At 40.0% G+C, this 27,393-nt stretch overlaps 3 protein-coding genes across 4 annotated transcripts; 2 read left to right on the top strand and 1 right to left on the bottom strand.

The window, feature by feature from the left end:
* Positions 1-7,804: 7,804 nt before the first annotated feature.
* On the top strand, positions 7,805-11,857 carry LOC103716848 (protein HOTHEAD-like). Of its 2 annotated transcripts, XM_008805025.6 has the most exons (5): positions 7,805-8,079; positions 8,264-8,905; positions 9,350-9,750; positions 10,542-11,107; positions 11,553-11,857. In XM_008805025.6, the coding sequence occupies exons 1-5, from the start codon at positions 8,010-8,012 to the stop codon at positions 11,614-11,616; spliced, it is 1,743 nt and encodes a 580-aa protein (XP_008803247.2). In that variant the 5' UTR covers positions 7,805-8,009; the 3' UTR covers positions 11,617-11,857. The 2 variants fall into 2 exon arrangements, with proteins under 2 accessions (XP_008803247.2, XP_088574628.2); XM_088718502.2 differs by lacking the exon at positions 11,553-11,857 and having other exon boundaries at positions 10,542-11,111.
* An 8,784-nt stretch (positions 11,858-20,641) lies between these two features.
* On the top strand, positions 20,642-26,898 carry LOC103716846 (uncharacterized). Its single transcript, XM_008805022.6, has one exon. It carries the CDS (start codon positions 21,402-21,404, stop codon positions 23,355-23,357), a length of 1,956 nt encoding a protein of 651 aa, XP_008803244.2. The 5' UTR covers positions 20,642-21,401; the 3' UTR covers positions 23,358-26,898.
* LOC103716847 (ubiquitin-related modifier 1 homolog 2-like) lies at positions 26,373-27,356 on the bottom strand. The gene is made up of 4 exons (XM_008805024.6): positions 27,167-27,356; positions 26,945-27,020; positions 26,748-26,830; positions 26,373-26,618 (listed from the first exon to the last, which is right to left on the bottom strand). The coding sequence occupies exons 1-4, from the start codon at positions 27,187-27,189 to the stop codon at positions 26,501-26,503; spliced, it is 300 nt and encodes a 99-aa protein (XP_008803246.1). The 5' UTR covers positions 27,190-27,356; the 3' UTR covers positions 26,373-26,500.
* Positions 27,357-27,393: the final 37 nt, after the last annotated feature.

Raw genomic sequence — 27,393 nt, 5'->3', positions numbered from 1 at the left:
CCTAGCAAAATAGTCATCCAATACACATCTTCATATAAATCAATATAATTTCTAGACTATGGTGTTCACCAGTACATATCACGTAGCTAGATGATGCACATCTAGCGATATAGTCATCCATCATTCTAATATACATATAGAAGTAAATTGATTCATAATTTTTAGAATATGCTGTTCATTAACATACAATATATGGCCAAGTGATACATATTCACCGGGTTAAGTTTATTTATTTGTTAAAAAAATATTTAAAAAAAGAGAAAAAAAAGAGGGATGAAAAAGAAGATGTGACAGATGAAATAGATGGTTTTAAGAGGAAAAAGACAGATAGGAAAAGGTTTGACCCAAGAACAAAAGAGAATAGGACAGCTTCTCTTCACGTGCATTATCTTTAATAGAATTAGCTGTCAACCAATTTTGATAGCAATAATGAACTAAAGCTTACCGATCGTACCCTTTTGTTTCCAAGTGACGGTCCCGGTTCGCCCTGAACGTTGCCATATTTCATGATTCCGTCCCAAATACGAACGGAAATGCATTCCAAGTGGAAGTATTGGATTTGACCCTCAGTCGCACCGACCGATGGAACTCTCTCCTTTCCTATCCTATTTATTTATTGGTAATTACTAACTCTCTCCTGTCCTTTAAAAAACTTCAAAAAAAAAAAAACTTCAACGACGCACTAGGTACCATTCGGAACGCACGCTTGCATGCACATATTTGCTCACGAAACCTCGGTAGAAATAAATACTAGGTAGCAGTGCAAGCAATCTAAAATGGAATCGTGGAGACAAAACTTCTTTCTTCACGCATCACTTGGAACTTGCCATGTTACTAGAGAGCAGCGAAAGCTATCTAAAATGGAGTAGTTGGTCCAAACTCTAGTCTCATACCATGCCATTCAATAATCGAATCTAAAGCCTCTGGATGCCAAGCAAAGGGGATGACAGCTGACACAAGCGGCGGTTCACATAGTTTGTTAAGCATTTAGAGATTATAATTATTTCTACACAAAATGATATGAGGGTTGCTATATATCCTTGCATACATCTTGGTGAAACCCACGCAGAGATAGCATATAATTAAATTATTCGTGGCCCATGATGAACCTAGTCCGACTAATAATTCCTACGGAAAGTAGTTGACGTGTCATGTCAAAGTTAGATGGCAACTAAATACTAATCCTAAAAGGGAATAGCAAAGTCAGAAAGAATATATTATTTTTAAAATACTAAACTAAATGACTTTGTGTTCCACAATTGACATGTCAACTACTTTGCCTCCCTCACGTCATCAACTCCGCCTTAATATCCTACGTATCTTAAAGTTTTTTTTTTTTTTTTGGTAAAAACGTATCTTAAAGTATTGCAATCTCTTTTTTCCATCTACCTGCCTACCCCTCAAAGTAGTTTCTTCAAAAGGTAGAACCCACCATTGAGGCGATAGCTCAGTGAAATATAACCTTATTTTCAATTAAGTGGTTTCAAATTCAAAATGCACGGGCGTCGATTAAATTGTAAAGACCGGATGCTCTCTACTCAGACATGGGGTTTGGAAGGGCTATTGGTTCACTGGTAGCTTCGGTGGTGCCAAGTGTGACGTACTCACACGAAAAATTTATGCCGAAGCCTAAAGGGGTGTATTTGAGCCGGGCCCAGGTGTAGGGAGGGTATGAGTAAAACCAGCCGGGATGCCCAATACACGGTCATTTTTGTATACATCGAACATTCTCCTAGTTGGGTGGGGGCCCACTGGGGGCTGCTACGCGGGGATGGGCTTGTCCCTTCCTCCCCCCTTCCTCTATTTTTCAGAAAAAAAAAAAGTAAGAACCCAAACCCGATCTTCGAAAGGTAAAGTTTAAGATCATCTATCAAGGCACATCTTTGCCTAAGATAAAAGAAGTAGGCCTCATCCTTATCCAATATGAGGTAATAATGTATCCATTGTTTCTTCAATAAATGAAAACTTCATTATATATTTTCAAAAATTTTGTTGCAATTGTTAGCTTGCAATGGAGCTGAAGTTCTACTAGAAAATCCTTGCGGCCATCATGTGGCAACACATGTTTCACAAATAGTGCCAACCAAAAAACTATGTAATTAGCCACTAAATCTATGGATTTGTTTAGGTTCGCTCTAAAAGAAGGAAAAAATATGGTTAAGAAAAAAATAAAAAAAATTTTTTTATTTGGTTGGAGTTTTTAAATGAGAGAGATAAAAATATAGCATTTTTATGAGAATAAAATTTTCATGTTTCGTGAAAAAAATAATTTATAGAGGATATGAGAAAGCTACTTTTCCTCCTGTTGGAAATTAGGGTCCATTTTTTTTAAAAAATTTTTTAGGCCATTAAAATGCATAGATAAGATCTTTTCCTTTATTATAAGTATAATAGGTATTTCAGATAACTTTCTTAGGAAAGTAGATGCTCGACCAAATATAAGCTACTATGAAATGTACCATTTGCCCACGATCAACTAATATACCAAAGTTATTTTTTCATGCATTATATTTCTAAAAAAATTTTTTTAAAAAAAATATTTTGGTGAGAAAAAAAAATTATGAACTACACGAGTCCTGTGCGAGAACACCCTGCTAACACTACAGGAATAGTAACATTTGCCAGCGTTTTTCTTGATCTTTTCCGACGCTTATTAGCGTCGGCCAAAACCCAGCCGACGCAACAGCAAGCGTCGTAGATGCGTTGCCTATACCTGAGTGGAAAAGGTTTTGGCCGACGCAAGCGAAAAGCGTCGGCAAAGGCCAAGATTTACTGATGCTTAATAAAGCGTCGGTGTATCTTGTTTTGCCGACGCAATTTAGCGTCGGCATAGACCATCACTCGGGCCAGCCAGTGTTGCTGGGGTGGTTTTTGCTGACGCTTATAAGCGTCGGCTAAACCGTTTCAGCCTGTGCCAGATGTGGTTTTTAATGACGCTTTAAAGCATCGGACGTAAAATTTTTTTTAAAAAAAAATTAGAGAAACACATGCTTGTCATAAATCAACATTTACATCAATATGAACCTGCATTACATTTACATCAACACAAATATTCAGATCATTCAAAACATTCATATTGTCATATATAATTAATAAGTTTAGAATTACAATGTACTTTGAAAAATATAAGAAAGATACAAAGAAAACTTCTTAAATAATAGTCTAAAAAGTATCACGGACCAGATGTAGCGCCATCATTATCTCTACGAGCTGTTGAAGTATCAGGAATCTACAAAAAAAAAAAAGACTTTAGAAGTTAGGAATATGAAAATCATTAACTCATGCAAAATAAATGATAATTATGTAGTCATCAAATATATATAGTTATTTACCTGAGGAGGGAGAAATCGCTGTAACATAGATGAAATATGCTCAAGCTGAGACTGCAAAGTTTGTTGGTTCTGCTTCAACTCCGCCAACTCTGCCTGATGGCGATCCTTCATATCTTCAATTGTTGCCCGAAGTCTACTAACTTCTGCATTACTACTGCCTTCTCCAGCATTTCTTGTATACATGCCCACTGCAGACAACTGAGTGGGGATAACTCCAACGCCATAATCCCTCACTCTACCATAACGCTCTGGGCCCAATAATTCAGCAAGCACCTGAGCTTCGACATGACTGGTCGCGTCGGATGATGATGACTCCCCGATGCGCTCTGAAATAAGAGTTGTTGCCCTATCCTATATCTCTCAAAAGAAAAGGTCATATTAATGTATGCCAATAATATAACTAATAAAAATATCGTTGAAAGATTCAAAGATGAATACATACAACTATATCTCTTGACTCCTCCCGAACAAAACTGCCATCTCGGTGGGTGTGAGTCATCTTATAAAATTCCACCTTACCAGGCTCCCTTCCATTATCATCCATCTACAACAAAAGATATATTGGCAAGCTAGTTATCATGATACATGCTATATGATAGAACAGTTTAAAATAGTTTCAAAAAGTTTCAAAAAAACTTACGAATTCAGCTCTACGTCGAGCATAACTCATCGAGCCTGAAGTATGAGAAACAGTCTGAGAGGCTCGTGCAGCTCTACCAATGTTGGAATATGTCTTCCTAAAAAAGGAATAAACAATATAAATTTGTAATCTAAATTATTAATAAATACAATATAAGGTATTGAAAAAAATATACACAACTTAAGCTTTCTTGGAAAATCAATAGTGGACAAGCTCCCTCCACTGATGAAGAATTACATCAGGAGGACAAACACGGACAACCTCCTCTTCTGTCATACCATCGTGCTTCCAATCCGCCTTTAACTTGGCCCTATATTCTTTCCACTTGCGATTGACGGACTTCAGCACCCAATCATGACTCTCTTTAGGGAGTAAAAACTTTTTTCTACATCAAAGTAATTAAAGAATGTTATAACAATGTTAAATCAAAAAATAAAATTGTAATAGTAAGCAAATTCAATTCTTTACCTCAATAACTTTAAGAAGTTCAACCTTATACGAAGAAAGCATTTCATTCCATTTCGTATAGTTAAGCGGACACAACCGACCCTTCCGCGCAACCGATCCTAGAAAAGTCGATAAAATGCTTGCAGCCCTCTTGATGGGTTGCCCCAGTTCATTGTAATGTACCACGATCTTCTCATCCTCGCGTAGGCTCCACACGTCCCGTGCTCGAGTGGGTCCTCGTGTCCTTCTCACTCTCCCCAGTACATCTATAAAAATAAAATAAAATATCCATTAATTAAAACATTAAAGGCAAATGATTTAATATAATTAGCTTGTAAAAAAAATTAATATATAAAATTAAATCAAATTACTCTGGATGTGCACGTCATCCATGTCTGGACAATCAGCAGGTGACACGTGCTCAGACTGCGACTCGTGCTGAGTATGAGACTCATGCTGAACATGGGACTCGTGCTGCTGGGGCTCGTCGGGTTGTTGGGACAGCAGGGACTGATCGGAAGAAGATCCCACGGATGTGTGCTGAAACTCAACATCTCTGAATCGTTTTCCTCGCAGCATGTTGTTACCTAGTATGCACAAAAATAAGCAATATTAGTTAAATAATAAATAAAATCTAAATAAATTGCTAATTAATTCAATGCTAAGGCTGAATGGTAAAAGAGTTTAAAAATTGTTTGCACTGACTATCACCCACCCTCATAGGCAACCCCCATCACCAACAATATAGATAGATAGCTGATTTAATGTTCAAATTACTTTTATATCTGCCAACAGAATGACAGTCAATCATATGTGATTCGAGCCTATAAAATAATGTCTATGCATCTGATTCAAGCTCCTTGTGAGTGGATAGTGTTTGGCTTGACTCTTAGCTTTTTCAAGCATCAATCAGATGTAAACCAGCCAAGCTTGATCTTGGCTTCTAGGCTTAAAATTGATATCAAGCCAAGTTGAAGCAAACCCCAGCTCAATCCTTGTGATGGCTTATCTAGATAATATAATGGTTTTATATGTTTTCATTATGCATGGCTTTCATTATCCAACTTGTGATGCGTCAGCTAGTTATATACTTATGATGGTTTAAAAGATCATAGTCAATATTTGTGCAAAGATGACCTTGAGTCTGATACCCAGAATGGTTTTAAGGGTCAACGCATTAGAAATAGGCCGATATTCTGCTTGGCTTGAACCTAGGCTTGATCAGCTAGTTTTAGTTACATTTCTAAGTCAGTCACAGTCAGGGGCTAGGGGATCAGTCATGTGGAGCTCATCCTCATGTACTCATTTTCTGATTTCCCATTGATTAGCCTCATTCAACTATTCCCTCATGGTTTTGGCTGCTTTAAATTCTGAAGTCTTCCAACTTAAACCAGTTGTTCAAACACTCTTTACTCGAATTTTGCTTGTAATGCATATGCTGTTTAGTTTTCACCAATTGTTTTTATGGATTCAAGGTTATCAACATTCCTAAGCTCATCCAAATGATCAACAGTCCCGGTTGTCTCTGTCAAGATTTAGATTTTGCTGCAGCTGTATTAATGGGCAACATTAACAGGAATATTCTACTTCACTTAGCGAAGCAGCGACATCCCCCTTACGTAAATTTAAATGATAAAATTTAGCTTAGCATCTTTCCCTCAAATAGTTAATGTCTTTGGGATGGTTACAATTTTGGTGATACACTTATTGTGAACAACAGTATGTCCATATGTTTGGTGATGCGCTAAGTTTTTTGATCCTGGTTGTTGATCTTACCATTTAAGTTACATGCAGAGCCTTAGTACCTGATTTCAGGAATAAGACAGTGAATCTTTTGAAAAGCATGACCAATTATTATAAGCAACTACAAGATGCTGTGAACTCAAGTAATTGAAGACATTGGGATTTGAAATCTGAGCATCTTACTGTTTAACATGTTAAGTTTTTGAACACTTGCATTATATGCCACAAAGGCTAGAATTGTATCATAGCTAAAGTAACAAGATTTGACGTTATATCAAGTGTTCATGAGGTCTTCGACATGAATATTATATAGCTTCATCTTTCTGCCTTTCATCCAATATTTTGGTTTTTAGTTTCCAAACAGCTTCCAAGTCTTCCACATTCTAGAGATCTCATTCAACTTCAAAAAGAAAGAAAATAGGATGCTGAATATTAATTTACAGCATAATATCTGTTTGTTAAATTAGAACAGTTTCACTTAAACAACCAGAAAACTTGATCCAGTTTGAAACTTGCAACATATTCCCCTCATACATGCACATGCCTGTTCTGTGAAACCAAAATAAGTATAGGGTAATACCAAGAATGATGCATAAAAACTACCATTACAGAGATGGATGTTCTTACCAAGAACACAGAGAAAAGTATGCATCTAACCTCGCTTTGTTTCTAATCCCAACCTTTTGTGAGATTTGATTGTCTTTGCTAGCATACTTCCATTAGCATTACTCAAATTCAAGAAATGCAGTAATACCCGGTAAATTTTTTTTGAATTACCTCTGTCTCAGGCGGAGGGAGATGGGGTCGGTTGGTCGGCGCCGCAGAGGAGGGAGGAGGAGAGGAGGGTGCGGACGGTCGCTCGGCGCCGGAGAGGACAAGGGCCGGCCGCTCGTCGTCGGAGAGAAGGGAGGAGGAGAGGACCTAGGGCTTGATCGATCGGGATGCCAAATGAGGAAGAGGGGGCCGGCCGCTTGGTTTTGTTATTAATTCGTCGTCTTAGGATGCAATTAAGACGACGCTAATAAGCGTCGTCTTTTCTTAAAAAGCGTCGGCTGTTCCTGTAACATTATGCCAACGCTCAAGAGCGTTGTCTGTTCTGGAGAATTACCGACGCTTAGTTAAAGCGTCGGCAAATCTTTTCCGATTCAATTTTTTTCCGACGCTTATACCTAGCGTCGGAAAAAATGCGTCGGAAAAGGCCATTTCTCCTGTAGTGTAAAAAGTTCCAAGTCTATCATCTCTTTTACGCAGTGTTTTCCGATATCACGGGCTTCACCGCAGGACAACTCCAAAGTTTTTGCTGGGAGACGTCAGATGTTTAGGTGGGTCGCGCTAAAAGCTCACCTGCCACCTTGAACGTCCATAAATACAGTTCCAATTTTTCAAGAGGCAACAAATTAAGCTACCAGTAAATGCCACTGTATCGCCCAGAGTTGCATGGAAAGAGTAGTACGAAGGTGGCTACCGCACTAAAATTATGGCAGTGGGCTCCTCTCGCTCCCTCTTTTATTTTGGTATACCTTATTCATGCTGACTCTGGAGTGGCTGGTGGTTGCATCTGTTATCGAAGCCCCACGCATTCTGCATGGAGACAGGACTCAAGGAGATTATCTTTATATGACTGTGGCCCCATCTGGTGGTTAGAGTGGAAGCTTCTACTGGCGAGAAACCGGAGCTCATCTTTGTACTCTACCATTCATGAGACGGCGTCAACACCTTCACGGCATCCACGTACAGTCCTGTTCTTTCCCTATATATGTAGGCTTTGCGCGCAACAAAGAGTCTGAAATCTTCTTTAGACTTATTCTATTGGGTGTCCACATTTTCTTTTAATTGGTGGTAGATAGATGGCATCTGTCCTTTGGAGATCAGCATTAGCAGTACTTAGCCTTCTGCAGTTCTGCCGCTCAGAGAAAGGTTTGTATCCTTCAGTCTCTCCCAGCCAAATGAGTAGTCTAATAGCATGCATCCAATTCGACCGTTACATTTGAACCGTGGGGGACTGGTTTTTTTTTTCTTTAATAATAATTTCCGGCAAGTGATCACTGTACTAAATTGAAGTCTTATGAGCTGCCTCCTAATTAATGTTCGCTATGAGCAGCACCAAATTACACGTTTGTGAAGAATGCAGAGGATGCTCCACCAATATCGCACTACGACTACATCATCGTCGGCGGTGGGACGGCGGGCTGTCCTCTGGCCGCCACCCTCTCCCAAAAGTTCAAGGTTCTGTTGCTAGAGAGAGGTGGCTCGCCCTATGGCAACAAGAACATAAGCAGCTTGGCCTACTTCGCCGACACCCTTGCCGATGACTCCCCTACGTCGGCCTCGCAGCGCTTCGTGTCTGAGGATGGAGTCATCAATGCACGGGCTCGTGTGCTTGGAGGCGGGAGCTGCATCAATGCGGGGTTCTACACACGAGCCAGCCCGCAGTACGCGCAGAAGGCTGGTTGGGATTGGAGACTGGTGAACGAGTCCTACAGATGGGTAGAGAAGGTTGTGGCATTCGAACCGCGTTTGCTTCAATGGCAGTCAGCGTTGAGGGACGGGCTTCTGGAGGTTGGCGTGACGCCGTTCAATGAATTCACTTTTGATCACTTATATGGGACTAAAGTTGGGGGAACCATATTCGATAGAGATGGGAGCAGGCACACTGCCGCCGATTTGCTCGAGTACGCGAACCCGGATGGGCTTACAGTGCTCTTGCATGCCAGAGTAGGAAGGATCATGTTCAGGTACAAAGGTGAGGCTCTCTCCAAAAAACTACTACTAAGCTCTAGGGTTTTGCTTAACACGCATCCACGATACTTTCATTCATATGCCTGAGAGTTGGTCAAGGAAAGAGAGAGAATAATGAAGAAATAAAAGGAATTTTTTTTCATCTCAGAGTCCGTTCGGATGAGTGGACTGAAAATCTTATAGAATTTATGAATTGGGCCAATATGAATATTAATTATAGAATTATACGCTGGCCAGACCTATATTCATAAATATACATGAGTAACTTTCGAGTAATAGAATTATAGTAATCTTATAATTTTACTGATTGTAATAGAATTTTTAGCCCAATCATCCAAACAGGCTCTTACGATTCTATTACAATAACAAGAATGAGATTTTATATTGTCAAGCCACCTTTAGATTTGCATGATACTCTACCATTTATCATGTACTATTTTGTCTTTAGGAAAACCAAGGCCAGTAGCCCATGGAGTGGTGTTCAGGGACCAGGCAGGCACCGCGCACAAAGCCTACCTCAAGAAGGGATCCAAGAACGAGATCATACTCTCAGCAGGGGCCATGGGGAGTCCTCAGCTGCTGATGCTTAGCGGCATCGGCCCGAGGAGCCACCTCGAGTCGCTGGGCATCAGGGTGTTGGCGGACCTGCCAAATGTCGGGCAGGGCATGGCCGACAATCCCATGAACGCCATCTTCGTCCCTTCCCCAGACCCGGTCGAGGTTTCTCTCATTCAGGTCGTCGGTATCACAAAGTTTGGGAGCTTCATTGAGGGGGCCAGCGGATCCAATTTTGCCACTCCCACCTCCGGCGAGCCTCCAAGTAGAAACTTGGGCATGTTCTCTCCTCAGGTGCTTACTAAAAGAGCTTCCCAGTCCTTTTCCTCGCAACGCCATTGAACGTTGGTGAAGCTGGTTAGTCTAATCATAGCAGTCCATGCACCCTTTGATATGGTGAACTTTTATCCCTAACTTCTTTTTGTGTCTCGCAAGTGTTTGGTGGACGGCTATGATTGATTGATCAGCTTTCCCCTCTACTGAGGGGAAGAAAAAAAAAAAAACTGAAAATGGAGTGCTCGAGCCCAAGGTTTTTGGAAAATGTTGAGTCGACCGGTGGGCAACATTGAGGTGAATTAAGATACCGAAGGGAAATTCAAAAAATGATATTGCTATTTCAAGATCTCAATCAATATATTTATATCATATCAATTGATGTTTTCTGGCCAATATCTCGGAAAGCATCAATTTATATAAAGATGAAATTAGGACCTAGTGTGGATGAGTGCTTGATGTAGATAGGAACTGATATCTTGGCTGAATTGAAAGACCTTGTCGAAAGTTTGCTTGAAAGATTTTTCAAAAAAAAAAAGAAGAAAATTCTAGGATTTAGTTTCACTAATTACATCATTATCATTTCTCTTGAGAGAAAAACCTAGACAAGCTACCTAATAGTGCACCCAAAATGGCTTGCACGAGGGTCTAGCTCGATGGCAGTGTCGTAGACGGGCAGTGTTTGTTGCTTCCTTGTTTCCTGAAATTAACTTGGGTTACAAAGGATTTACTGCCTTAATTTATCTTTTTCCTCTCTTAATCTTTTAGACATCATTCTAAGTTACCATCCAAATTTTCGGCTGCATTTGCAGACTGGTCAACTATCCACAGTTCCTCCCAAGCAAAGATCTCCTGAAGCCATCGCCAGAGCAGTCCATGCCATGAACAGCCTTGAGGAATCTTCCTTGAGAGGTGGATTCATCCTTGAAAAGGTCGCTGGCCCCCTCTCTACAGGTCATCTTGAGCTTCGCAACAGGAACCCGGATGACAACCCATCAGTCACCTTCAACTACTTCAAGCATCCCTTGGACCTCCAAAGATGCATCCAAGGCATCGAGGTCATCGAGAAAGTAGTGCAGTCCATGGCATTCTCTAAATTCAAGTATCCTTTCATATCCATCGAAGAGTTGCTCAATTTGACTGCAGACTTCCCGGTGAACTTGATTCCAAGGCATGACAACGATTCCACGTCCTTGGAGCAGTACTGCAAGGACACCGTGATGACCATCTGGCACTACCATGGGGGTTGCCAGGTTGGTCGAGTCGTTGATTCTGATTACAAAGTTCTTGGTGTCGATGCGCTTCGTGTCGTAGATGGATCCACATTTAATTTCTCACCAGGAACCAATCCACAGGCAACAGTCATGATGCTGGGAAGGTAATACATTCCTTCTTCCAACTTTCATTGTTTAGCAAATTACCACCACCACCATCATAATTTTCTTTTTAGTTCTTACCTTGCGGGAGAGTTGCTTTGTGCCAAAACCCTCAAAAGAAAAAGAAAATGGTCGGCCAATTTGGCGAGAGGTTTTTGCAACGTTCTGACATTTTCAAAAGCCTCATATTATGTTATATATTGTACTATGGAAACAGCATTACTACCATTGTTCAGCCATTAAACCCACACAAGTTTTTGGAGTGTTACTGCATGGAGGAGGAATGAGTAAAATTTTTGTGTTTACGATCAGAACTTAGCTAGTCATAACTTACAATTTTTATTAGATTTTGGTTCATGAGCTTATGGTACCTGAGTTCCCAATTTAATTATTTCCTGCAAACATAAGTATTGATTTTTAAAGCATGCTCCCTTTGGACTTTATTAGGTATATGGGAATCAGAATCCAAAATGAGAGGTTGGGAACCCATGAAGCAGAGAGCAAAGCCTGAATGGTCTTCTCATGCGCGGAAGAGTTCCTGGGAGAGCCTACGCGCTGGTACGACTTAAATATGTTCTCAGTATACAATCAAAAAAGAAAAAAAGAAATCTCAGGACTGACTACTTTGTTTGTAAAAAAGCGTCCTTGGAATTGTTCTTTTCGCAGTAATTATTGGAAAGACATCTTATGCATGTGAATCAATCCTTAAGAGGGTTGGCAATACAATAACGCAATGAGACTTTTTTTTAATATATATATATATATAATGGATGACTCATATACTTCTAATGTGAATACATCCAAAAAAGTCAAAAGCTAACAAGTCTCAAAGCTCTCTAGGCAGCTCCCTTTTTCTTATCTAGAGAGCTCCTCCAGAGTGGTTAGCCATATATGAGGTCACCCAATCCATAGTTTTGTTAGTTTCTTTATAGACATGCTTAGTTTGGAAGGCAGCATCTCCACGTGCTATGGCTCGAATATCCCTGAGCAATGGGTGGCAGCTACCCATATCGCCAGTGCATCTCTAGATCTAGCCGATTACTATAGTCGAGCCGCCCTTAAGCAATGCTAGCCCGCAGCACACTCGGCGCTTGACACAACTCTGCCAAAGCAGCCCTAAGCTCCGCAATGGAACTAGTTCGGTAAATTAGTCGTAAGCGTATTGAGCTTTTTAACAACACTGACTGCGCTGCGAACAACAAAATAGTCTCAACTTTCAGATAGTAATTCCTCTTTCTAACAACGAGTTGGATTGGCCTTCTTGCATATGATCTACCTAAGAAGTGGAACAAAATTGTCGTCTCTGTACGACACCCACGTTTAACTCTGGTTGGCTTCCGAAAGACAAGGAAGGCCAAGTCCCCTGTAAATTGGAATGCATACACTCCGAATCTTTAAATTAGGTTCTGATTTTTATGAAGAAAACAGAATTTATTTCTGATTCAAAGATGATAATATTTTGTATTTGATCGCCAACATGTTATATGGGCTTCCATCCCCGACAGTGGGTCGCAACCTCTGGGCCAAGGGCCCGAGCAGAGAGACATTTTTTAACAGTGTATCCTGGATATGTTTTTCTTTAAGAGCATGATGCCGAGACTATAACAAGAGGAGCTCCAGTTTTCTATCGGCCAATCTTTTGGTGGCGGCGCTCAATCTTGGTTCCAGTTTTCTGTTGTTTGTTTTGCCCTCTGTTTGGGGTTCTCAATGATTTTTCTTCAGTTTTGTTTTTTTTGGTCCTAGACTTTCTTGAATTTTTGTAGTTTGGTGGAGGTATACTCGTACTTTTTTCTATATCTATGAAGAATAACATGTTCGGCACTCATCATACCACAACATTCCATAGTCTGATGCAGGGCTGGCTGGTCCTTGAACTTTTATTGATATCTGGGAAAGAGCAAGGCTATGTGCAACGCACAAGATAATCAACAAGAAAAGCTATTCTATCGTGGATCTCCATGAGAGATTAAGTACGTATTGTTCTTGGACAGTCTGATAGCATTATGATGGCAATTGCATAATGTGACTCGTTAATTATGCACGCACCAACATAATTCCTTTGACAATGTTAAGTCATTAATGAGATTGGAACAGTTGAAAATATGCAATTCTCTTAGATTTTTCAAAAAATTTCGAGAATAGTAGCTCATAATTGGTCAGAAAATGATTGGCTCTAGAGTCAATTAATTTCATACTAGGAAATGGCTAATTTGGGCCGAAGTGCATTTTTCTGGGGAGTTCTACTGGGATCCTGTAGGGGGGCTTGCACTGTTAATTCCAACCTTCTTTTCTGAGCAGACCAATCTCAACCGTCAAACTGACTGTGGAAAATAAATAAAAAAACAGCTTAAGACCATCAAAAGTGTGGTATAACTGAGAGCCTATCACTCATATGGGCTTGTACCACTGTCATGATCCTGTTCATGTAAGCGTGGGTATCTAAAATGCTGCATGCTCATGGCTTTGATCCACTCCGCATCTCTGTTGAAAGATCATATGTGAGATCAGCCCGAATTGAGTTGTGAGATGTATACCAAAGTATGTAGCATTGGACTCTCTGTCTCTCTCAACAACTTCATGCATTCTGATGGCATGATTTGTGTTGTTGGATGATAAAATAGGTCCATGTTCTCTTCGAGCAGTGACCATATCAATAATGAGCATCTTTTGCTCGCATTCAGAGGACATCCTATGGCAGAGGTGAAGAGAAAGAATAATGTTACAAGAAGGGATGTACCAAGAACCGCTTCCACTCTGCCTTCACTACTGCGACTCTCTTTCTTTCGGACCTAGACTGCACATTTTGAAGAGGTCAAATATGAAAGCAAAGAAAATGGGGTGTCACAAAGTGAAAACGGATATCCATGGTATAACCCTCTCCCAACACTCAGCATATGCCATTGGGTGATGGGGTTTATCCCTTGTTTCAGGGCAGATAGGCCTCGGTATAAAAGCTTGTGATGCTGCCCCGAGTCCAGAGCAAACAAACTGCAGTGGAGTGACGCAGCGGTACGATGACATGATCTGGTTAAGCTAACCAGTTGCAGGGCTTCTCTTCTTTGGTAGGAGCTGCATGGCCCCTGCCAAAGGAGAGTTGCCCTGCGATCGGCGTCAGCTTTTATAAAGACTGACTCCCTGCCCCTCATGCCTCCCATGAAAAATCCAAGTTTGATAACAAAGATGAGAGCGTGACATGCTCAACTTTGACATCTTTTTTTTTTTTTTTTTATGCTTCTACTTTCAGCTTAGTTCCTCCTCCTCCCCCGGTTTTCCCCAGCCTCGTTTAGAGGCAGAATTCAGTCTCGGATCCTTGATACCTAATGGTAAAAGACGTCTTTCCTTCTGTTGCGGGATTTTCATCCCGGCAACAGCCCGCACACCAGCCGAGCAGGGAAAGCGACCGCGTCCTCACCAAGGTATTGTCCGCTTTGGGGATCGGGGATCGTCGACCGCTCCCGGGGGTCCGCTCTCTAGCGGTGCCCCGGGTGGAACCACCCTTTCTACCCCTCATGGTTTTGTCCCAAAAGGCGCCTCGGTGAGAAGAGGTTATTGAGCCCCCCATTTAAGGCACAGACCTTTTCGCTGATTAGCCGATGTGGGACTAAAGTTCGGAACCCCATCCCACAACACCTTCCATGCTACTCATGAAAAATCCAAGGTGGCCAAAACATCTTGTCTTTCTATATTTACCTTCACTTGCAGCTTATTTCTGCTTCTCCGCCCCCCTCAACCCGATGTACATGTAGACTTCAATCTCAAGTAGTTGATACAACCATCTAGTGATTTTATTGGCAATCTAGTCGACATAAAATAAAAATAACAATGATTGATCTTAAGTAATATAATTATCAAGTTCATTACTAATGTAAGATACCGATGAGGTCTTAAGAGTTAGCCTTGCTCGAACCCTCTTGAAATGACCTAGGGTAGAACAAAATGGCAATGGTAATCAGATACATACAAGCAGATAGATAAGGAAAGATTTGATTTCTGATGGCTTTCTCCCTTGATAACTTGATTTTTGGAAGTGGTATGTCTTTGATGATAGCTTTTAACCTAAATTTCCTAATTCGCACTAGGGACTGACTGACCTAAATTTGAATCCCCTCACAATGGTTTAGTCCATTGCCTAGAGGCCTCCTCTTCAATCAGGGAAAAGGGAGAATGAAGATAAAAAGAAAAAACAAACCTTTTAATATTGAAGCCTTCCATTGCAACAAAAATGGTTAAATTTGTTTAATCGTTTGCGCTCTTTGCAGCTGAGCTGTCTCTTGTCTTTGAACTGGACAAACCAAGTGAAAACAAGCAATTCTCCAAACTTGCATCAAAGGCCTCGAGACCATCAAACCTGTGAGACAATCCAAAGCAATCTCCAAATAGCGGTGCCTCATTTTATCAGTTGAATCCCTACTCAACATGACTGCAAAATTTCCTAACAATCATGCAGCCGAGACACAGTAACCACACCGAGTCTCTGGAAGATTAGCTGCAAGAATTCTGGGATTACCACATGGCATCACCATGGGGACTGCTAGGTGGATAAGATCGTCGACCAGGATCATAAAATTATTGGATATTTTGGATATAAATGTAGAAGCTAGCAAACATAAGGTTACCTGTTCTTAGCCCGTGGAAAGGAGCAAGCATTTGCGTTCGATCTCAACTGTCAAATTGGGCACAGTTGCAAAGAAAAAAATAAATCTCAATAGATCTTTTTTTTCTCTTTATAGAATTTGGATTGGTCCACTATTGGCCCCAACTTGTAATTAGAGATGGGCACTGGGCCAGGCCGCCCATGGCCCGGCACGAAACGGGCCGTGCTAGGCACGGCCCGCTTGCTACAGTAACGGGCCGTGCCTAGCACGGCCCATAAAAGGAGGCCGGGCTGGGTTGCCAATTTCTGGCCTGCGGGCCGAGCCCGGCACGGCCCATAAGGAACTGGGCTGGCACGACTCGTGGGCCAAGCACGGCACGGGCCGCGAGCCAGTCCGGCACGGCCCATAAGGGCCTGGGCTGGCACGATTCGTGGGCCTGGGCTCGGCACGGCCCGCGAGCCAGCCCGGAACGGCCCATAAGGGCCTGAACCGGGCCTGGGCCGGGCCAGGCACGGCCCGTCCCCCTTAATAAATGAAAATAAATTTTTTTAATAAATTAATAAATATTGAAAACTAAGGATTTATTAATATAAAGCCACCTTAATGGTGAGGGGTTTGGCATAGACCCCTACCAGTTTATTAATTTAAATCAAAATGGTACATGAAGGGAGGTTTGGACCTTGGTCTGACCTCCAGAATACAATAAGAAAGGAGAAAAAATAGAGACGACTCACTTTAACAATTAAAAAAATAAAAATATATAATTATAAAAAATTAAGAAATCTTACTAATCATCAGTGATTCAGTATTCACCATTCAGTAGTGTTTGTATCATCATCATTAGAGGATGTTGTATTATGTCCACCTTTATCTTGAAGTCTTGCCTCAGCATCCAACCAATTTTTGAAGCAGAGAAGCATCTCAACCGTTTCGCCAGTCATCCTACTTCTCTTTTCGTCAAGAACACGCCGACCTGCACTAAAAGCGGATTCCGATGCTACTGTGGACATCGGCACAGCTAAAATATCGCGTGCAATTGCAGACATAACAGGATATTGATTTTTAACACTCTTCCACCAAGATAATACATCTAGACTCTCTATTTGATTTTCATCATATGCAGACTGAAGATCATTTCGTAAATAAAATTCTAGTTCACTACTTAAAGATGAAGAAGATGAAGATGAACTTGAAGTATGTGTGTGTTTTCTCTGTGCAATGAATGAAAAAATAGATAACGAACGAGAACTACTAGAAGAAGAAATAGAGCTTTGTACGGAAAATCTAGATCCACGAATTTTTTCATCATATATAGCATAAATATCATAAAGAAGTTGTTTTACCTCAATTTTAGCAGGTTCAGGATCTTGAATCATATTTTCACAGTATGTATCAAGTAAAATTAGCACGCCATTCAATTTAACTCTTGGATCAAATACAGCAACTAAGTCATGCATAGGACATATCTTGTCCCAATACTCATTCCATTTAGATTCCATTTGTTCAATAATAGGCATTAAAACATCATATCTATGTTGTGCAAATTTTTGACTAATTATATATGCTTGTTGTAAAAATGAACATGAAGTTGGATAATAAATACCAGAAAGAACATTAGTAGCATTATAAAAACTAAGCAAAAAATCTTCCAAAATTTTTTCTTTATTCCAATCAATTTCAGTCAATGTAAAGCCTAATCCACGATAATTAATATATGCACTTAATAAGTTTTTATATGGGTATGGATCATATATATATCATGCTATATGTTGAGTTCCAACGAGTAATTACATCAAGTTTAAATTTTTTAAAATATTTACCATGATTTATACATAGTTCCTTAAATTCTTGAAGTCTTGATCTTGAAGCATGAATAAAAGAAACTGCATTTCTAATTTTTGAAATGACATCTTAAATCATGCCCATGCCAGCTTGAACAGAAAGATTTAAGATATGACATGCACATCTAATATGCAATAAATTTCCATTTAATATGGGATGCAATGAGTCCTTTAATAATATAACAGCAGAATTATTATTAGATGCATTATCAAAAGTAATAGACATAATTTTATCATTAATATTATATGAACATGCAGTTTGATAAATGGCATTTGAAATTTGTTGCCTAGAATGTGGAAAATCAAAAGCACGAAAAGCAAGAATACGTTTATTTAATTGTCAATCATTATCAATATAATGAGTAGTAATGGCAATAAAACAATTACTACCTATAGATGCTGACCAAATATCAGAAGTTAATGAAACTTTTACATTTAAAGTAGAGAGTGTTTCAATTAAACTTTGTTTCATTGCTAAAAAGTTAGTCATAGCCACTCTTCTAAATGTACGCCTACTAGTTCTTTTGTAAGTAGGTTGTAGGTTTATTTGAACATATTCTTCAAAATTAAAAGATTCACATAAACTAAAAGGTAATTCATCCTTAACTATCCATTTTACAAGTGCTTTTCTTTGATTTTCATGATTATATGCAAAATTACCTATAAGTGATCCCCCTTGTATATTAAGGGTACTTTGAGCATGAGAATCATGCATCCTATGACTCTTTTGATATCTTTTTAAATGGCATGTTCCCCCACTACTACTACAACTATAAAGTTTGGCACATTTTTTACATTTTGCTTTACAGACTCCATCAACCATAATTCTATCAAATTCATTCCATACAGCACTAGTCCTCTTACGAGAAGAGGTTTGATCTTCACTCGGTTCACTAGTTCTAGAGGAACTAGGAACATGGGGTTGGGGATTAGTTTCTTCTCCCTCAGAAACAGGAGGAATGCCAAAATGACTTTCCTCAAAAGATGACATATCTAAATTGGTGAATGCAAAAAATAAAAACTAACCGCAAGGAGGAATTGAGTAGATGACCAAAGGGCAGAGGTAGAGCCGAGATTTCTGAGCTTCCTCTTGTGCTCTCAACAAGGAGTGACCTTCTCTTCTCAACAAGAACCTCCTCTTGTGTAGCACTTGAACACTTGCTAAATGCAAACTAAAAATTAAATTGCTAGAAGAGCACTTTAGAAGAAAGAAATAATAGTAGTAGAGAAGGAGAGAATAGTTGGTTTGGTGTGGTGAGAATGAGGGAGGAAAGGGGTATTTATAGGACTCCAAATATTTTTTTCCCAAAATACCCCTCAAATTAGCCGTTTTTGGACTGTTGGGAGGGGTATTTTGGGTAAAAACAAAAAAAAGCCGTTTGAAAACGGCTATTTTCTTCCCCCTGCTAGACGGGCCGTGCCTGGCACGGCCCGTAACGGTGCCAAACGGGCCGTGCCAGGCACGGCCCATTTCGCGGCCCGTGATGGGCCGTGCCAGGCACGGCCCATCTCGTGCCAGGGCCCGGCACGGCCCGCCACCCCACGGGCCTAGGGCCGGGCCGGGCTTAGCTTTTAGGCTAAGCGGGCCGTGCCGGTTTACGAAGCGGGCCGGGCCAGGCACGGCCCGTTTATTCTGTGGCCCGGCCCGGGCCCGATGCCCATCTCTACTTGTAATACTATAATCTAACTGATTGTACTAATCTAATTCGTGAATTCTATAGAATTTTTTATTTAATCGTCCAAATAAACTCTTAAAAATAAATAAATATTGGGGCTCCATTAGTGCTCAAGGAAAGTTCTCAAAGACCACTTCGTTTTGGCTTGTGACTTGAGTTTTCTTTCTTTCTTATTTTTTTTTATTTGAAGGATGGTTTGGCGACCGGGTATTAGGCTATGTCATACCTCTTATGCTACATGGCATCAAACTTTTTGTGCCCCCGAAACGAAAGGGAGGTCTTCTGGTACAAAAAATAGTCATGCTATAAAAAAAATAATACAAGTAGGTGCCTAAGACTAATTTGAATTATATCCTGCCAAGATCTTGGTCTATATGTGCATTTAGATATCGCCTAATGAATCTACCTTTTCTTCATGTCCTTAGGCCAAAAGATCGGCAGAAGCAAGAGGAAGAATAATGTTGGAAGAAGCATGTGCAGAGAACCGCTTCGGCTCTGACTTTCCCCCACTAGCAAATCTAGAGCGCACTTTGAAGATGTAAAAAACAAAGAGAATCACATAGGAGGCCTACTTTGATATTTATTTTATTTGACAAATACAGATACAGATATTAGTTGGATATAAAAATTCATATCCGTATTTATTTTAAACAAATATAAATACAAATTTAAGGATATAAATGTAAATATAAATCAGATCAAAAATATTACTAAATGGATAGTAAATCAAATTAATAGCATGCTAATATGGCCATATATTTTCTTAAAAGCTGATAAGTGCCACATAAAATTAAATATGCTCAAATTCCTATTCATATACAGATAGATTATCAGATACGAAAATGAACCTAAACAAATATTATCCGGTCTACTTGTACCTCTCTGTCAAGTCACGAGCTTTAAAATAATTGACAAAATATAGCTTCAAAGTTCAACAAGACAGATGAGATCATTAAATCAAACAGCCAACCGTATGCGACCAAGAACAAGCGGTTCCACAGACAAAGATGTGCAGCATTACTTGGGTTCATGAAGCAGTGATTGCACCCTGCCTCTACCCAAATGTTGCCTTAGCTGCCCTGTTCATATCAATTGAAAATCCCACAGCCGCCTTCATTGACAGGAGCTCCCAAGAAGGTGGTCTCCACAGATGACTCAGCTCTCCGTATTCTGGAGTTGATGAATAGCGAAGGCTTCGGCCCACCACCTTGTTATTTTCACCTTTCTCTTGTGACTAAGGACAATCCTGTCCAATATCGGAGGCAAAGAAACGTAGCATCATCTGCCAAAAGGAAGCATCCGAAGATGGAGTACGGCACAAGCACTCAGATAATTAAAAAGAACACGCGGTCCATCCATACTGTAAACTTTTCGATTGCCTAATACTAATTTTGCATGGTCTCTAATATTCAGAACAGTTTTTTTTTTCTTTTTGAGATAATATATTCAGAACCATAATTCACAGCATAGAAAATAATTTGAAGGAAGAATACACAGGGTTAAGTATTAAAACTTTCAATAGATCTATATCAAAAGTTGAATCCACTGGTCTATTCAGACTAGAACCAATCACGGCTCTTGTTATGGTTGAGAGAATTATGCAGCTATTTACCAAGCACAAGCCAGCAAAGTAGAGATCATGTTTGCTTAGCTTTATCCATATCCAGCAGCACCAGATTAATCTCTAAATCAAGTCAATATTAGCAATTAAAGTGACAAGACAGCAACCTAACCCATGAACGATATCAGGCATCCGTTGACAGGTTCCAAGCCTCCAGTGGGACCCATCCTGATGGCTATTTTAAAGGCTCTCCCGTCCTCGCGTGGTTGAAGCCTAACACCAACAGATTATTGCTTTTTGTTAAAGATGATGAGTTTCTCTCATTTAGAAGACCAACCACGTAACTGTCCATAAACAATGGAAGGACTATTAAAAGCCCTTTACAAAAGATATAAAATATGGCAGGTCATCTTACATAAGAATAAGGGCAAGCTTGAAGATTTCGGAAAAAAAGACCAGTTGAGTAATCTGACCTGTTCCATGACAGCTTCTTGATAGCAGCCACCGGGCCCGTCCATGAAACAAAATATCCTACAACAAATACATACCTCAAGCGACCACCAAACAAGATCGATAACAAAGAACACCACAGGGAAGAAGAGAGAGGGGAACTTAAGAAAAAAATGCTATCATCTTGCATGAGAGAAGCCTCCCATGAATGCATCAGTTGTTGTCTTTCCATCACCTCCACTGAGCCTAACAAACTGAAGAATCACCCTGCTGGCACTGGTATGTCCTCGTGCTTAGATTTTTCGATGGCTGCTCTATCTCTATTCCCAAGCATCCACTTCACAAACCATGAATCCCTGCCTTCCCTTCCAGATGCTTTATCTAATTTCAGTAGGGTGTATCCAAAGCATGTTGAGAGTGAACAAGCCGATCGCATCAGAGACAGCGAGTACTACCACCTCTCCAATCTCACCTGCCTCGACTACACGGGGATCGGACTCTTCTCTCATGCCCAATTCCACTCATCAAATGATCCCTCTTATCCTCCAACTTGGCCGTCATCATCTCTTTCACAGCCCACTTTTTTCAGCATCGCTCACAAGCCAGCAAGCTTGAAATCTCAATTGCGGTATGGGTATCAAGAGACAGCTCTGGAGTCGGCAATCCGGAGAAGAATAATGGGATTCCTCAACATATCAGATGATGAATACAGCATGGTTTTCATTGGTAGTAGGGCTTGTGCTTTCAAGCTACTGGCAGAATCCTATCCATTTCACTCCAACAAGAGGCTCTTGACAGTTTATGACCATGATAATGAGGCAGTGAGTGAACTGGTGGAGAGTGCCAAGAAGAGAGGAGTCAGATTCATGTCTGCCAGCTTCTCTTGGTCCAGTCTTAGAATTCACTCTGCAAAATTGAAAAAGATGATCACAGAGAGAAACAAGAAGAAGAAGAAGAGAGGCTTGTTTGTCTTCCCACTTCAGTCTCGGTTGACAGGGGCCAGGTATCCTTATAAATGGATGAGCCTTGCACAAGAAAATGGCTGGCATGTGGTGCTGGATGCATGCGCTCTTGGGCCGAAGGAGATGGGTGCCTTGGGGCTTTCTCTGACCCAGCCAGACTTCATTGTCTGTTCTTTCTTTAAGATCTTTGGAGAGAATCCATCTGGATTTTCAGCTCTCTGTATCAAAAGATCCAGCAGTGCAATCTTGGAGGCCTCAACAACAACCACAAGTATTGGCTTAGTGAGCATCATCCCAGCAAGATGCCCATCTCAGTTTTCCCATGATACATCCAGTCCAGAATTGGAGGTTCATCGCTTCATCCATACAGAAATCACAAGCTCATCCTATGGTCAAATACCTGCCAAGATCTCTGATGACTCTGCTCGTTCAGATAACAGGTTAGGTGACAACCATTTGCGCTTGAAAGAAAAGCAAATTGAGAGGCATAAGCAGGGTGAAACCTCAGAAAGATGTGAAATGATGGTTACTGGAGTCAGAAATAAGGGAGAACAACCTGAAATCTTGCAATTAAACAATACCACAACCGATGCCAGAGAATTGAATACAACCATCGAGATTGAATGCAGAGGACTGGATCATGCAGACTCCATGGGTCTACGACTCATCAGTAACAGACTAAGATGCATCATCGATTGGTTAGTGAATGCATTGATGAAGCTACAGCACCCTCACTCAGAGGATGCCCATCCTTTGGTCAGAATCTATGGACCTCGAAGAAAATATGACAGGGGAACGGCAGTTGCATTCAATGTGTTTGACTGGAAAGGAGAGAAGGTTGAGCCTACTCTGGTACAGAAGCTAGCTGATAGAAGCAACATATCTCTGGGTTGTGGATTTCTACAGAATATCTTGTTCCCAGATAAATATGAAGATAAGCATGTGCTCATGGAGAGAAGAGTCTTTAAGATAAGAATTGCAGGTAACAGAGTGAAAGAGAAGATAGAATGGGGGATAACTGTGGTTAATGCTTCATTTGGTTTCCTCAACAATTTTGAAGATGCTTACAGGCTTTGGGCTTTTGTTTCTAAGTTCCTGGATGCAGATTTTGTTGAGAAGGAGAAATGGAGATACATGGCCCTTGACCAGAAATTGATTGAGGTTTGAAATAAATGAGAAAGAAATAGCAATAGCTATCACACCAATTGCAGAAAACTATAGTCTTTATGTAGAATGCCATTTGCTGGTGTCCTTTACTTTAGCCAATAAACCTCATTGATTGCATCAACGATTGCGAACAAAAATGAATCATGTATCATATTGTTACATAAGTCAAATTAGATAATCTAAGATTCGGGCATATTCGTCAAGTTCTTTTGCAATAATTACTTCTTATTATTTTTTCCAAGAAAAAAGTCGGCAGCCTACTGCTTTGTTGACATCAATGCAATAACAGTATAGACAAACATCCAGTATTAAAATCTATAAGATCAATCTGAAAGGCATCTAAAGCTGTTTGAATTGTTAATGCATGGGTACTAAAAGGATCAATGGATGCTACTCCAACGTTATCCAGGCATCTTGGCAGGCCCCTCTCTCAAGCTTCCAAATGATCCTGGAATACAATCTGAAACCCTCCAAAATGATGATCCAACCTACTGATTTATAAGGATAATGGAAATTGTTTGGGCTTCATTTTCTTTGTGCCTCAAGATAAGAAGACATCATATGGATGTTTCAATTCATATCTGGGTGCTTAGTAAAAAACCACTTAAAAGGCACATGCACATGCACACACAAAAAGAAAAGAGTTTCCGTGTGCTTGGAGGAAAATCTAGATCGCTTTAAGAACATGGTGCAGTTGACTGAAATTTAACAACCTGAAAGAGTTTGTTGTCCAAAAAAAAAAGGAAAAAAAAAAAAGAGCTTCCTTGCGCTTGGAGGAGAATCTAGATCCCTTGAAGGACATGGGGCAGTTGGCTGAAATTTAACAACCTGAAAGAGTATGTTGTCAAAAAAAAAAGGAACAAATAATGAAAAAGGAAGCCAAAGACATGATCCTTACCATTACCTTAACAGGGAGCAAGTTCAGGATTAGGTTTTGGAATGTGGGCGGGAAAGTGAAGATAAAAATTAGAATACAGGAGGGCCTAGGAACTGTAATTTTAAATATCATAAGATGATAAAGCTGCTTGTTTTGTTATTTCTTTCAAACTAATGCATGAAATATACTGAAAAGTGTAACAACATAAAGAATTATAATTTAACATGGAAACATGATGCATTTAAAATAATAATGGCAGTAATAAAAGATAAAGGTTGAATTGTCGTGAAGTGGAGCAATACTAGGTGGCTGCAATACCCTAGATAGAAGATCCAGCTAGTAAGATGTCCAGCAATCATGACAGCCAAAAGGTGATCTCATCAGCAACAAACTTTGAATGACATTTGTGAGATAACTTCAGGCATTTAAGAAAAAATTGAGTCTAAGATTTGAATTCCACACCAGCAGTCTCTTGATTTTTCAATTGTTATAAAACAGAAGATAGGTTGATAAAGAAAATATTGCAAATACAAATGTAGTTCTTACAAAAATATGATCATCCACTTAACTTTTCACAGCTCAAATGTAATGGTGAAAAAACAATTATAAAGAAAATGCTACTGACATGATCTCTGCATCAGAGACCAACCAAAGCACCATGAGAACTAAATATAACAAAGATCCATGAGCAAATCAATGGCCATCATTGGCTCTGTAAGTAGCTAGAGATTTATGTATTCAGATCACTGCCATGGCTTTTCGGATAAGAGAGACATGAGCTACACGACACCTATGTGAACAAAAAGTATAAAAAAAAAAGATCTGACATCATGGATGTGCTTCTCTCCAATTCAAACTAGATAGTTGACAGCCCTTGCTCATCCAGTCTTCACTTATCAAGCACCAATAGTGACAAGCATATTTAATCCAAATGGACCAAAATAAATAAAGAGAGCTCATGGTAGTATGTTACTAGGATTTTCCATAAAGTTCGTCACTTACCTAATTGTTTAGTTTGTGAAGCATACTAGATTCATGACTCAGGCTGGTTACTGCATAAAATAACTTATTATTCACAACCATATACAGATTAACTAACAAAATCATAGTCATGAATTACTTGTCCCTCTGCATCATCAGGAATTCAGGCCATTTTTTTGGGACCAAATTTGATATGGGGATGGTAATGGGCTGTAAGTAATAGCTGATTTCTGTATATTAGGCCCATCCGCTACCTACTTCCTTAAAAAATTCACAGGCACATTAGCAAGGTACTTGTTTCTCTGTGTACCAGACCCACCCACTACCTACTTCCTTGAAAAATTCATGGGTACATAACTAAGGCACTGCATAAAAAAAGTGTGTCAATCCATGGTTTCATACTGAATGAATAATAGCAAAACCTAACTTACAGTTTGACGCTAAGATTACCATAATTCAGGTTTTGCATGGATTTTGAGACCAAAAGCCATCATGCATATATTCAAGGCAACAATTGATGCCAATTCCCAGGAAAAAGTATTGACAAGGCAAGGCCAATCTTCTATAACAGATATACTTTAGTAAGAACCGAGAACCATCATGATAACTAACAAAGATTACACAACGTACTGGTAGAATGAAAATGAATAAGTTTTGGAAAGATAGTTCACAGAGGCTATAGAATTTTCTTATCTTTTCAGATAAAAAAGGAAAAGCATGTAGGTCACTAAGTGGAAAAATACTTGCCTCAATTAGCTGATGAACATGACGTCTTGCCTAAGAAGCACAAGAAGGATCAGCCTTCTAATAGATGTCTATGAACTGTTACAAGAATGCCGCAGCACATACTAGAGAATTTTTGTGTATATACTACATTTTTGTCTTAGCACAATTAGTTAACAGAAATTATGGCCACTTTCAAAATAAATGCCTACACTCACTCTTGGCATAGCTTATTAGAGGACAAAATGGTCTACCTGCAGTCAACCTTAGCTTATCTAGGAGAAAAAAATGTATATAAACTAAAAGAGTGTCTTTCACTATAATATCATGAATAACATGTTTGGAGGACACAGAATTGATGGAACAAAAATCTATGCACTCATCTATACGAATAGGATTTGAATAAAAACAAGTAGTTATGATGGACAAACACATTAATCCCAAATTTTGGTATCTCTATTAAATGTTCAATCCAGTACAATAGTGCTGTGAAATGCTCCCAACCTTGTCATAACTCAGCTTAACATAAGTATTACTAATAGGCACGCTCTTCAAGTAGATACTACCCACCATGCAGGGTAGATATAAAAACTACCACATCCTTCTCTTCCAGCACCGCATCGAGACTACCACATAGTTCCCAGTCACAGTCATTTATAAGGACTAGAACGCCTGGTCTCCTGCACACCAAACAACCATAGCATCATACCATCGCGAAACTGAGAAGCCCAAATCCTAACTCTAAACAATTATCCTAATCAAAATCAGGTTCTTCTCCTTTATTTGTTCACAAAGGATCGAGGACCTACACACAATCTCCTTTCACGAACATCTCCGGCCTTTCCTTGATCAAATTGGACTCGATCCAGGGCAGCAGGTCCCGCATTGATAACTAGCAATGAAATTAAAAGGATTGTACATATCAAAGTCATAGAATAAAGAAACGTCAAAAAAAAAAAAGAGAGAGGGACTCAGGAGCACGATTATTTGGATAATCGACGACAACCGTATCTTCTCCAGTTTTGGGGCTGACATCGACGTGATGGATCTTGATAGAGTTGCAAAGAAGCTCGAGGCCACCACTGCATCGGCAAGCAGGAAGAAAGATTATATTTTTACAAGATTAGCAGAATACTAATTGGAATTGGTAGGAATAACAGAACAAGAAAACACGCAAAAGCGCGCGCACAGAGAGAGAGAGAGGGAGGGAGGGAAGGAGAGAGAGAACCCGAATTCGAGAGTGAGACGCATCTCCTCCTCTTCGAAGTGATCGATCTACGAAGTTGAAAGGATGACGAATTGAGGAGGGAGAGGGAGAGGAAGGGAAAGGGAAAGGGAAGGGTGAGGCGAGCGAGAGATTCGAACCCCGCACCAAACCCTATCCAAGGCTTATCAGAAACCAGCCTGACCTGGCCCATATTTTGGACAACCATTGGGCTATTTACTTATACCCTT

The sequence above is a fragment of the Phoenix dactylifera genome, chromosome 3 (genome assembly GCF_051530095.1).
Source record: "Phoenix dactylifera cultivar Ajwa chromosome 3, Ajwa_hap1_PhDact_Kaust_v1.1, whole genome shotgun sequence".
NCBI classification, from domain to species: Eukaryota; Viridiplantae; Streptophyta; class Magnoliopsida; order Arecales; family Arecaceae; genus Phoenix; species Phoenix dactylifera.
Note: the sequence above shows the minus strand (reverse complement) of the source record. Positions and strands in the feature narration are given on the sequence as shown.